The sequence below is a fragment of the Ceratotherium simum genome, chromosome 2, assembly GCF_057802395.1.
Source record: "Ceratotherium simum simum isolate JZ-2026a chromosome 2, ASM5780239v1, whole genome shotgun sequence".
Lineage (NCBI taxonomy): Eukaryota > Metazoa > Chordata > Mammalia > Perissodactyla > Rhinocerotidae > Ceratotherium > Ceratotherium simum.
Genome location: NC_141901.1, coordinates 16,668,353 through 16,680,869, shown reverse-complemented (window position 1 = coordinate 16,680,869; position 12,517 = coordinate 16,668,353). Strand labels below are relative to the sequence as shown.

At 47.4% G+C, this 12,517-nt stretch overlaps 1 protein-coding gene across 1 annotated transcript in view; it reads right to left on the bottom strand.

Moving 5' to 3' along the window:
• CACNA1E (calcium voltage-gated channel subunit alpha1 E) overlaps positions 1-12,517 on the bottom strand; it is a 372,240-nt gene that overhangs the window by 354,566 nt on the left and 5,157 nt on the right. Inside the window, exon 2 of the mRNA XM_087438754.1 lies at positions 2,281-2,719. Within this exon, the coding sequence (XP_087294880.1) occupies positions 2,281-2,719 (439 nt within the window). The remainder of the gene's footprint in view (positions 1-2,280; positions 2,720-12,517) is intronic.

Here is a 12,517-nt window from a genome sequence, read left to right as displayed (position 1 = left end):
AAGGCATGGTGGTATTATGAAGCTCTCCATGTGGACTTGCAGCCACGAGGCTGCGTTAGGGAGCAGAGAGGGTGGGGCAACGTCACTGTCTCTATCACCTCTCATTCTCTCTTCAACCCATTCCAACTGGGCCCTGGCCTACTGAAACTGCTCCCATTAAGATCACCTCCGCGTTGCCAAAACCACCGATTCCATCTCCATCCTCATTTTATTTGACCTCAGCAACATCCTACACAGATGATGTCTCCTTCCTTCTTTTCACTTCTTTGTCCCTGTATTCTCTGGCTTTCCTCCTACCTCCCTGGGCACTTCTCAACTTCTTTGTGGGCTCCTCCTCCACAGCTATACCCTTGAAGGTTGACATGCCCCAGACCATTGGTGTGTGTGCCCTGTTTCACCTCCTCTTGGACCTGCCCAGGTGAAAGCACAGTCTGCCAACCATCCCCACTGCCACCCCACGCAGGTGCTACTAGATCTTTATCTCCTCCAACTATCAAATGTTGAACTTAAAGAAGGTCATAAGAGTTATTCACACATTGCTAGTCATGGTGAAGCTAGTTTTTCAGTAAATATTGTAGGAATTCTTGGGTTAGGCCATATGATAGGCATTGAGTGACATGAAGAATGTGCAAGACAGTCTCTGCCCTCAAGTTGTTCAGAGTCCTCTTAGGAAGACAAGACAGAAGTGCATAAAAATATGGCAATTTGGAATCTGAAGAAATACCCTCAGAGCTGACAGTATTCAAGAGGCCAGTTGGATACTCTACTTTCTCCCACTCGTTTTTCAAAGTCATGATGAGGTGACTTACTCGAGGTCACACCACTAGTTAAGTCACCCTGGGAATCAGACCCAAGTCTCTCAAGGCCCAAGCCAGTGCTCTTGCCACAGCATCTCCACAGGTGGTTGAGATAAGAAGTACTGCGGGCACTGGAATGAAAGCACCGTGTCACTGTGAGTTCTAGAACCAGACTGCCAGGGTACAAATCACTAATCAATACCAAATCACAGCCACAGTGCATTGGAGTGACCTTGGGAAAGGCACTTAGCTTCTCTGTGCCTCATTGGTTCAATGTGGATAATAATCGTACCTACCTCGTAGCAATGGTTAAACATGAGTTAATATACGTAAGGTGCTTATCATGTTGCTGACACTTAGAGAGAGCTATGGAAGATTTTAAAGACTAAGAGCGCTGGGAGACAAACAACAGGAGAGAAGTTTGCTAATTGCTGGGTGCCCAACTGTGAATCCCGAATCCCAGGATTCTAGCACATAATAGGGCTCACTGAAGGAATGAAGGAACTAACAAACATTAACCTCATAGGAAAGGACCACCAGAGATCAGCTAATCTACCCCCATTTGCACCATACAGAATGTCCATCCAAACCAGGTAGGTAAATTCCACCATGACCACCATCATCAAAATACACCTGGTGCTGGTCTTTTTGCACTTGACAACATCCAATGGATCAACAACCTAAGGCAAGAGGAGGGAAAGACATACAGACCACAAGACATGCAGACATGCGGAACAAACACTGGCCTCTAAGGACGAAACGAAGTCCTGGGGGGGGGGGGGGGCATAAACCCAGGCGATTGAGAATTAAAGGAAATCCTATCTTCCTTTAATTTATGCCTCCTAGGAATAAGAGCCCAAGGTCTCAACAGGAATGAATTATAAAGGCGGCCTAAGACAGAACATAAATCCTTTTGCTCTACACAAAAAGATCAGAGATAAAGTCACAGGGGCACCACAGGTCTTAGTCAATCTCTTCCATCCACTGAAGACTTGTCCCAAAATGTAAATATTCACCCAAGGATGATACTAGAAAGAGTAGGGTTAGCCGCAATTGCAGAAGGAAAGATGATGCTTCACATTTTGGTGGCTTCTCCATGGTTTTACAGAGCTCCTCTTTTCAGGGAAGCTCAGAGTGTGAAACAGATCCCAGTTCTCTCTCCACAGGCTCTTAGAAAACTAGGTGTGTTTTGAGGGGCAACCTTGATTCGCCCCCATTTGACAGCCATAGACTTCAGTGAGGTCCGGTGCAGCCTACAGCTGGTTAGTAAGATGAAGGCTGATGCAGGGACCTTACTCGGAAGGTCAAATCCCTCTAGCGGCAACAGAGACCAGCGCCTCTGCCTCGCTGGCCCCATCCTTTCCCGCGGTTCCCTCGACCCCGACCCCAGGCGGGCCGCGCCCACTCCCCTCCCCCTCCGCCCGGCTGCCTCGCTGGGCCGGCCCGCCCGCGTGTCCCCGCTGCCCCCCGGCCCGGTACTCACTCCCACTCCTTGCGCCGGGCCTGCGGGGTGCTCTGCATCTTGTGCGCCTCGTGGGCCTTGATGATGTCGCGCTGCTCGATGAGGCCCCCGCGCCGCCGCTTCATCACCTCGGGGCTCACGGGGAGGAAGGGGCTGGAGCTGCCCTCCCAGCCCGGGCCCTCGCCCTCCTGCACCGGGAAGAAGTTGTCGAAGCCGCCGGCGGCGGCGCGCGGGGAGGCCGGCAGCATGCCCACCTCGTCCGAGGCGTCGGCCTCGAGCAGGGCGCACTGCTGGGGCCGCCATGCCTCCTCCTCGGGCAGGGCCAGGACGTGGCGGCGGCGGTGGCGGCCCGCGGCCCCGGGCTCAGGGCTCCCGCCCGCGGCCGGGCAGAGGACGGGCTCGGGCAGCCTGCGGCCTGGGCTCAGTCCACGCATCTCGGGCACCATCACAGAACATTGCTCTGCGAGGGGAGGCGGGCAGAGATAAGGGGTAGGCGGGGAGGGGAGGGGAGGGGAGGGGGTGGGCACGAGGGAAATAGAGAAGAGAGAGAGGTTAATGACGCTGCCCTCGGGGCAAGGCTTCTGGCTTGCTCAGTGCAACCTCCCAGGCGTGGCCCACAGTAGGAACTCAAAAAATGATGGTTGAACTCAGGAGCATCCACTGTGGACCAGACTCCGTGCCTGGCGCTGGGTATCCAGAGTAAACAAAGTAGACGATTTTTGCCCCCATGAACTTCACAGTCTAGTGCAGAAGACTGAGGTTAAAGAAATAATTATATGCAAGGTGATAAACGTCTCAGGGTGCTACTGTCAGGAGAGGAGAACTCCAAAGGCTGTCCCTCTCAGCACCCATCCCCCTTCTGACAGCATGCTGTCCTCTCCCATTTGTGGTGAACGAATCTCTCTAACCTCTCCCCCGTGTCCCAGATGCTCTGGGGAAGTCTCACCCCGCACCTGCTGCCCTAGCTCTCCTGCTCTCTCCCTCAGGACCAGCCTCAGGCGGGCTATTCTGGAGACCTGGCTCCACTCCTCCTTTCCTAATGCCTGCATCTGCTGCAGGATCTGGGGAGCGTGTGTGGAATCAGGTGCCTCTGCTGGCTCCTTGAGCCTCCTTTTCCTTTTCCATGCCAAGGAGGATGTGGCCAGATTTGCCTCTTAAAGACGTACTCATCCAATCTACACAGACTGGTGGCTTACCGTGTGCCAGGCCCTGGGCACACGGAGATGAGCTGGGTTTAGTCTCCTGGTGGGAGAGAGGAAGAAGGTTGATTTGACCACACAACATGATGTGCTATGATGAGGTAGTCCTGCTTGCTATATGAGCTCACAGGGGCACCCCGGCCCACCTGGGGCAGGTCAGGGGGACTTTGTGGAGGAAATGACCCTGATGCTGGACTTAGAGCTCGCCGGGTGAGGAACAAACAGGAGAGGACGATAGGCAAGAGGAACAGCGTGCTCAGAGAGGACTCAGGGAACCCGAAGGATTCACAAAGAGTTCCCACGGCAAGCCTGAGGTCTGGGGGACAGTCCTGACTTGAGAGGACCTGAACTTACCATCTTTTCGAGATATCTGTTTACTGTCTCCCTCCCAGCCAGGAGCCCAACATCTGAATTCCCAGGCTCCTCCGCTCCCACATTCCCAACCACGCCCCTAAGTGACCACAAGTGGCACACACATGCCCCCTCAACTCTAAGAAGTGCCGTGTGCTCTACATACTCTCGGAGGAGCCCTGGCATCCAAATCACTCAAGCAGGGCTTAGTGAGCACCTACCACTGTGGGGACTGTGCTGGGCCCCCAGGGGGGCATCCTCCCAGAATGCTGCCCTCCGGAACCCACACCCCCTTCCCAGGTCTGGACTGCAAGTCAAATTGCAAATCACAAAAACAAAGAATATTAATGGGCAGGAATCTTAATGGTCTAGCCATATCATTTTATAGGGGAGGGAGCTGAGGTGCAGAGAGGCAGAGAGATTTGCCCAGCGGCACACTGCCAATAAAAGTTGGAGCTGGGAGAGAGCTCAGGTTTCCAGTCCTGGCTCATAGTTCTTTCCACTGTGTTGATCACTCTGCTTCTACCACATGAAGCAGAGTCCATAGATGCCTCTCCCAGCCCCTCCTCATTACACTAAGGTAGTAGGTAGGAAAGAAAAAGCCAGGATGATCTTAGTGCATATAGGAAACAGCCTCCCTAAGGCATCTTCTTCATTTGTCTCGTCTGCATTTCTAGCATCTGGTCTGGTCTTCCCAGCCCTGCTGGCGTCACACCCCACGGCCTCAGTGATTCTGCGCTGGAGGCCCTGGGGATGTGCTGGTCAGTGCCAGATATTCGGCCACCGAGGCTGGGTCAAGGGAGCAGGGAGAGGGAAGGTAACGGGTCCAGGATAAGCTTGATAGGGAGGAGAAAGGAAAGAGAAAATACATTTCAAATCCTGCAAACAGTTGGGTGGGTCCCTAGAAAGAGTGATTCATGTTCCTCACGTTGTCATTCTGTCTCAACCCCGCTTGATGGATTTTAAATTTATCCTTCATTCCTACGATGTTTAAATGTCTCTCCCTCACCACACACATGCACGCACCCCTCCCCAGGCTGCTCCCACACCCTCCCCAGGCTTTAGCACCACCAGAAACTCTAACAGTCTCAGGTTCTGTTGCCTGCAGCCTCTTCTCCCTCATGTCCATCTATGGCGCCCATGGCGAAGGCTCCTGGGCTGCCCCCCGTAGCTCTCACCAGGAGCCACCATGACCTGGCTCCTTGCCTCTGCTTCCTGGCCCACCCAGCCTCTCTCTGCTTACTGGGTTTCCCCTTCCCAGACACTTCGCCAATTTGAATCACATCTCTGCCAAAATTACAGCAGCAATAATATGCACTGCAGAGCTCCCGCTTCAACTGAATCAATTTTACGAATATCAAAACATGAAATTATCTCATCTTTCCTTTAACAATTCCTGTTAAGCAACCCTTCTATTATTGATATAAATGTTCATCAGGGGAATCTGTCACCCCCATTGTCTGCCAAGCCGGCCAGTCCCCAGGTCTGGCTATCATCTTCCATCTCAGGCAATTTAGATAAGATGGAGTCTACATATTCCAGAGAAGGACATTTGAGTCTACTCTATACTTAGCCTTCCCCAGCCCCCAAATTCTGGCAGTCCTTGAATTCCCTGAGATCAGAGATTTTGACTTATCTTTCTATATCCAGCACCTAGTACCAAGTTCAACACATAGTAGGTTGTTCAACACATAGTAGGTTGTGCTGGTGGTCATTAGTACTGTTTGCCAAATAGTCTGGTTATCTTCCTGCGGGGCATATAGTAGGTTGCACTTCCTTGCCCCCTGTGGTTGAGCAGGGTCATGTGACCATTCTGGCCAGTAAGTTGTGAGTGGAGTGATGTGTGTCACTTCAAGGCTAAGCGTTTAAATGCCAGTGCAAGATCTAGCAGTCTAGATCTAAAGGGACTGGCAAACTCTTTCTGTAAAGGACCAGATAGTAAATATTTTACACTTTGCAAGCCATGCAATTTCCATTGCAACTACTCAAATTCTACTGTTGTACCATGAAAGCAACCGGACAACACATAAATGAATGTGTGTGACTGTGTTCTGATAAAATAAACTTTATTTATAAACTTTGGCCTTTCAACTGCATCTCTTGGACCCCGTCACTGTCACTCAGTCTATGCCCATGAGGGCAGGTTCTACAAAGCAGCAGGCAAAAAGAGGAAAGGGAGACCCACAAAACAGAATCAGGAGTGGACACACCAAGTAAGAAGCTTCCTGAGGGCAAAGTTGCTGTCCTATGGCTTCCACCCCCAGTCCCTAATGGAAGGGAAACAGGTCCCGCTGCTCTGAGATGCTGGTCCAAGAATGAGCTAATCAAAGTTCCAAGGGCACCTGTCTTCCTTGCTTTCTACCCTACCCCCGTTCTTATTCTTGATTGCCATGTCTGGCTAATGGGCAGGGGATGAAATTTTAAATTGTGGGGGTCCTGAGGAGGAAGAGGGCTTAGTGACACATTCGCAACCCAGCAGCCTCATAAAAACTCTTCCTTTGCCATAAAAACTCTTCCCTTGCTTGTCAGGGCTCACGGGGAGCAGGGTAAGGGCTCTCTCCTACTCCACCCCCACCCCAAGCACCCTGCACTGCCCAAGACGTTTGACCCAGTAGTTATACTCCTGCCTGCCTCTGAAGTCTTCTCCTCTCTCATCCTTCCAGAGTCAAAGTTGAGATCTTCCTCCACAAGGAATATTATGTTCTTTGCACCATCCTTCTCTTTATATCCTATCAAGAGTTTTAATTTTTATTCACCTATTTTTGATTATTTTAGAAATAATGGCTCATGCATCCCCTTGGCTTGTCTGTGCCTCTCAGGCCCAGCCGTGTCAAGGACCTGCATCCTCCTCTTGGGTTCATGCCCATCCCACTCCCGCCTCTCCGCTGCTCACTTTCTGATTCCTCCAGGGCACGTGCATCCTCCAGCCACCTTCGGAAAAGTGAGTACTCCAGAAAGTCAATGAAGCTTATGCTTTTGCAAATGTACTGTCTTCATACCCCGAAAGTTTTGAGTTCAGCAAGGAGGAAGAAGCCTCCATTGTATACACCAGCAACACGGGCTGGGAGACAGTGGGCAGAAATGGGACTGATGGGCACTAAAAGGTGAGTGGTAGCTCTTTGACATTGGTCTTAGCATCATCTTTTCGAATACCATGTCTACTTGGTCAAGGGAAACAAAAGAAAAAATAAACAAATGGGACTACATCATACTAAAGAGTTTCTGCAAAGCAAAGGAAACCAGGAACAAAATGAAAAGACAACCCACCAACTGGGAGAAAATATTTGCAAATCATATATCCAACAAGGGGTTAATCTCTAAAATATATAAAGAACTCACACAACTCAACAACAAAAAAAACAAACAACCTGATTAAAAAATGGGCAGAGGATATGAACAGACATTCTTCCAAAGAAGATATACAGATGGCCAATAAGCACATGAAAAGATGTTCAACATCATTAATCACTAGGGAAATGCAAATCAAAACTACAATGAGATATCATCTTACACCTGTCAGAATGGTTATAATTACCAAGACAAAAAACAACAAATGTTGGAGAGGATGTGGAGAAAATGGAGCCTTAATACACTGCTGGTAGGAATACAAACTGGTGCAGCCTCTATGGAAAACAGTATGGAGATTCCTCAAAAAATTAAAAATAGAAATACCATATGACCCAGCTATCCCACTACTGGGTATTTATCCAAAGAACTTGAAATCAACAATTTGAAGAGACTTACATACCCCTATGTTCATTGCAGCTTATTCACAATAGCATGGAATGCTACTCAAGTGCCCAACAGCTCATGCACGGATAAAGAAGATGTGGTATATATACACAATGGAATACTACTCAGCCATAAAAAAAGACAAAATCATCCCATTTGCAACAACATGGATGGACCTTGAGGGTATTATGTTAAGTGAAATAAGCTAGACAGAGAAAGACAAACACTGTATGATTTCACTTCTATGTGGAAGATAAACGCATGGATAAAGAGAACAGATTAGTGGTTCCCAGAGGGGAAGGGGGTTGAGGAGTGGGCATAGGGGTAAAGGGGCACATATATATGGTGACTAACAAATAATAATGTACAACTGAAATTTCACAATGTTATAAACTATTATGACCTCAATAAAATTAAAAATTAAAAAAAGGTGAGTAGTAGGCACACAAGTGTTCCCAAGCTGGCCCTGAGCTATCCTGGCTCTGTCCCCTCTGTCTGCCCTTGGCAGGAAGAGGACAGAAGGGTCCCAATTCCCAACTGTTAGAAATGAAAAATCACAAGAGGAAACAATTTTTAAAACATGATACTACACACTGACATACCATGCTGAGTTCCTTTCTAAAAATGATTCTCTAGAGTAGAGAACTGATTGAGTCTATGGGTATTCTGCCCAGCAAAAGGGAAGGCAGGGAATGACCCTACTCATCCTCACCTACCTGCTCAGAGAGGAAACACTCTTGGTGCAGAAATGAACATCCATCAAGGGAATTTCTTATCTGAGCCAGCTTGCTATCCGACCACAAAGGGGGAGTAAAAGCTGGGCGTTATTTTCATTTGCCGTGACCTCCTAAGGCTGTGGTTTTCAAGCTTTAGTGTACATCAGAATCATCTACATTGCTGGTTTTAAAATGCAGATTCCTGGGACCTCCCTCCAGAGATTCTCATGCAATAGATCTTGGGCGGGCTCAGGAATCTGCATTTTTAATAAGCACCCCCTCCCCCTAGGAATCATGTCGTGGGAAACACTGTCCTAAAAGCAGCATATGGTCCTGAGAGGTTGCGCTAAGTCGGTAAGACGTGTTGTCCTGGATGAATTAGGATGCTAAAGGCCCCTAGGACAGTGTCCCTCTCACCCATTTTCAGTCTATATCATGAAATGAAGTTACCAAAACACATCCAGTATGAGTTCCTTGACCCACCCCCACTCCCTGCAAACTCCATCCTCCCCTGGACTGGCATCAGTTTTTGCCCATCCCACATTGCTCTCCATATGTCTATGTTGTTATGGTGACTGTTCAAGGATGGGCTAATGTCCAACAGCAATTTGACAGGCTGGTGCATTTTGAATGTAAACCAAGACCCAAGGAAAACACATGGCTTCCAATGTGGGGTGATCACTAAGTCTGCCAGAGTCCCTGTGGAGGAGTCAAAAGAGCCCATGATGTGGTGTCAGAATCTCTGGGTTCGGGGTACAGTTCTGCCACTTGCTAGTCAAGTAAGCTTTGGCAAGTCATTTCTCTTTTCTAGGTCAGTTTCCTCACCTGAACAATGAGGATAATAATATAACCTGTCTTGGTGAGAATCAAATAAGACAGCATCTGGGAAAGAGCTGGAGACTGTAAATTATGTAAATATGGAGGAAGGAGTAGAGGTTAGGAGCCTGCCCGCTGGAGCCAGGCTGCCTGGGTATGAATCCCAGCTCCCCTCTCACCAACTGAATCCCTGGGCAAATTGCAGAGCCTTTCATTTCCTCATTTATAAAATGGTCATTAAAAGTAGATACTTCATATGGTTGTTGTGAGAACTGAATATAGAAACACGTAAAACAGTACCTGATAAAAATGCCCAATAAATGTGAGCTATCACTTTTATTATGTAAAATGACATATTTTATTAGAGTAAACAATGCTAGTAAACAACCCTAAAATATCTGTAGTTTAACACAGTAAAGGTTTATTTCTCTCTCAAGTCATAGTCTACTAATGCAAGTCGGCCTGGAAGACAGGAAAGAGAGGCTCTGCTCCACACAGTCATTCAGGGACCCAGGTTTCTTTCATTCAGTGGCAGTCATCCCCTAAGGATGGCAAATGGTTTTTCTTAAAGGTCCAGAAGGTAAATATTTTAGGCTTTGCAGACCATGAGGTCTCAGTTGCAACTACTCAACTCTGCCTTTTTTGTGTAAAAGCAGCCAAAGACAAACGGGTGGGGCTGTTTCACTAAAACTTTATTTACAAAAACAGGCAGCTAACACCTGAGCCTAGAGCCTCAGAGTCTTCCACTAGACTTTTTCTCTCCAGTCCAGAGAAAAAGAAAAAGAAAAAGTGCTTGGGGGAGCTTGCAAGAGGTCTAGAAGTCAAACCTTTATGCGGTGTACAGTAGTCCCCCTTATTTGCAGTTTCGTTTTGTGTAATTACTGTTACTTGCATCAACTGCAGTCCGAAAATATTAAATGGAAAATTATAGAAATAAACAATTCATAAGCTTTAAATTGCACGCCATTCTGAGTAGCGCGACAAAATCTCATGCCATCCCACTCCGTCCTGCCCGGAGCACTACGTCACAATACCTGCATCATTCACCTCACTTCATCTCATCACCTAGGCATTGTATCATCTCATATCATCACAAGAAGAAGCATGAGTACAGTACAGTAAGATATTTTGAGACAGAGACCATATTTACATAACTTGTATTACAGTATGTTGTTATAATTGTTCTATTTTATTATTACTGTTGTTAATCTCTTACTGTGCCTAATTTATAAATTAAAGTTTATCATAGGTATGTATGTATAGGAAAAAACATAGTATATATAGGGTTCGGTATTATCCACGGTTTCAGGCATCCACTGGGGGTCTTGGGACGTATCCCCCATGGATAAGGGGGGACCACTATATATCACTTCCCCCATATTCCATTAGCCAGAACTCAGTCACTTGGTCCTGCCTAACTGAAGGAGAGCAGCAATGTAGTCTAACTGTACGTCCAGGAAGAGGAAGAGAAAACCAATATGGATAAGCACTAGCAATCTCCATTCACTATTATTATTTGTATTGTGATATAATCACAAAAGTAAAGACAAATGCAAATACTTACAAATATGTCAAATACATTGAATATTGGCCAATCTACTGGGATATTAATCAATTGCTGAAAATTAGCCACATCATAACGTATACAGAGATAGATAAACAGATATATTTTATGTAAAAGAAAAAGGAGAAACCCTAAATGTTGTGACAAACAATCAATTCACCAAAGGATTCTGATAACCTGGAAAACAAGACCTCAAGAATGTAAAATGTTGGTGGGTCCTAATCAATTATACAGCAGGCTCACATCACAGATATTATCTCTCTCTACAGTCCTGTGATTAATGCCCACCTCTCACATGCATACTAGCCTTTAAGCTACTTGAAGGCAGAGACCACGCCTGCTTTATTCACCACTGTAACCCTAGCACCCAGCCCTTGTAAGCATTCAATCAACATTTATAAAAGGAAGGAATGGGGGAAGGGAAAGAGGAGGGGAGGGAAGAAGAGAGGAACGAAGATGCTCTGCAGTTTCCATACCGTCATTTTGCTGTTGTGGTAAATTAGTCCTCTTTAAGGGCTAGCTTCTGCAGAAATCCTTACAACTACACTTGAGTGGGTAGGAGTTGTTTTAAGGGGCTTTTGCTTGCAAGTTCTAATTTGCATGAATATTCGCCTTCACTATTCTGCTTTAAGAACCTGCTTAGAACCTCCCAGGACCCGCCTGCCTCAGAGAAGGGAAGGAAGACTCTTTAATATGGGAAGGGAGACTTAATACACCACTGTGCAGAAGTCACCATAGAAAAGAACAACAGAGTCATTCAACAAACGTTTATTGAGCACCTACCATGGGTTAGGGACTGAGCAAGGCACTGGAAGCTCTTTACGGTACCACAGCAAGAGTCCAGAAAGAAACGCAAGGGGTTAAACCCAGCACAGTTAGTTTAAGAAAAAATTTAGCACAGTTACTTTTTAATATAGACCAAGAATTACTTCTACAAGAGTATCTTGAGACTCTTTGAGTATTTGTGACTTTTCCAGGATTCGTTACTTCTGTTACTCCTTCTACTTCCCTAAAGCACCCAGACATAAACAGACAGAGAGGCAGAAAAAGATAAAAAGGGATGTGTACTTTTCCTGAGGACTTTAAGGGAGGTAGGAATAAAGACAGAATACTGCTCTTCAGATAGTCTCTGGAAGGAGTTACTAAAGGTGACAGCTGGAGAGAAAACAAATGCGACAATCCTGTGGACTTGCAGAAACAGAGCTGAGGTGCCACGGTTGCCTGGCCTGGGATAGAGAGGGGCTGGGGGGCTAACGTCCAGGAGACCACACGTATTCCCTGAAAGCCATTTGTCCAAGACACGCAGCATCAGGCCGACAGCTGAATCCACAGTGCTGCAAAAACTCCTCCAACAGCCTCTTGTCCATCAAAACACTTCTCAAGCGTCAATCCCAGGAGCACTGGGACTCTCCAACTCCAACTAGTACCTGATAACATCAGTCCCACCCACGCAGACCAAGATTACTTGAACTGATTTCCTTGGAAGCCGTCTTTTAAAGAGAAGTAAGTTGCTGCAGTAAAGTTACAGGTGGGAGATGGCACTGTTAGTGCAGCCAGATGGAATCTCCTCTCTGAGCAGGATCCTGATACCATCTCAGGCGCCCCTCACCCTGCAGCTCTAAGTAGGGAACGTGGTTTGCATTGGAAGAGCCGGTCTGAATGGCCACATCGAGACACAAGTGCAAAGCCCCAAGCCTGCATTAAAGGCCTCCACAGTGTAGCCCTAGGGAAGAGGCACAAGCCTACAGCCCTCAAGGACCTTGCACTTTAGCTAGCGTGAGCCCCTGTGGTGGCGGCCATCTCTTCCAGCTGCTGAGCTCTGCCCTGTCTATCTGCCAGTGCCGGCCCCTCCTGGTGGTCAGGTCCAGGTGTCAGACCTG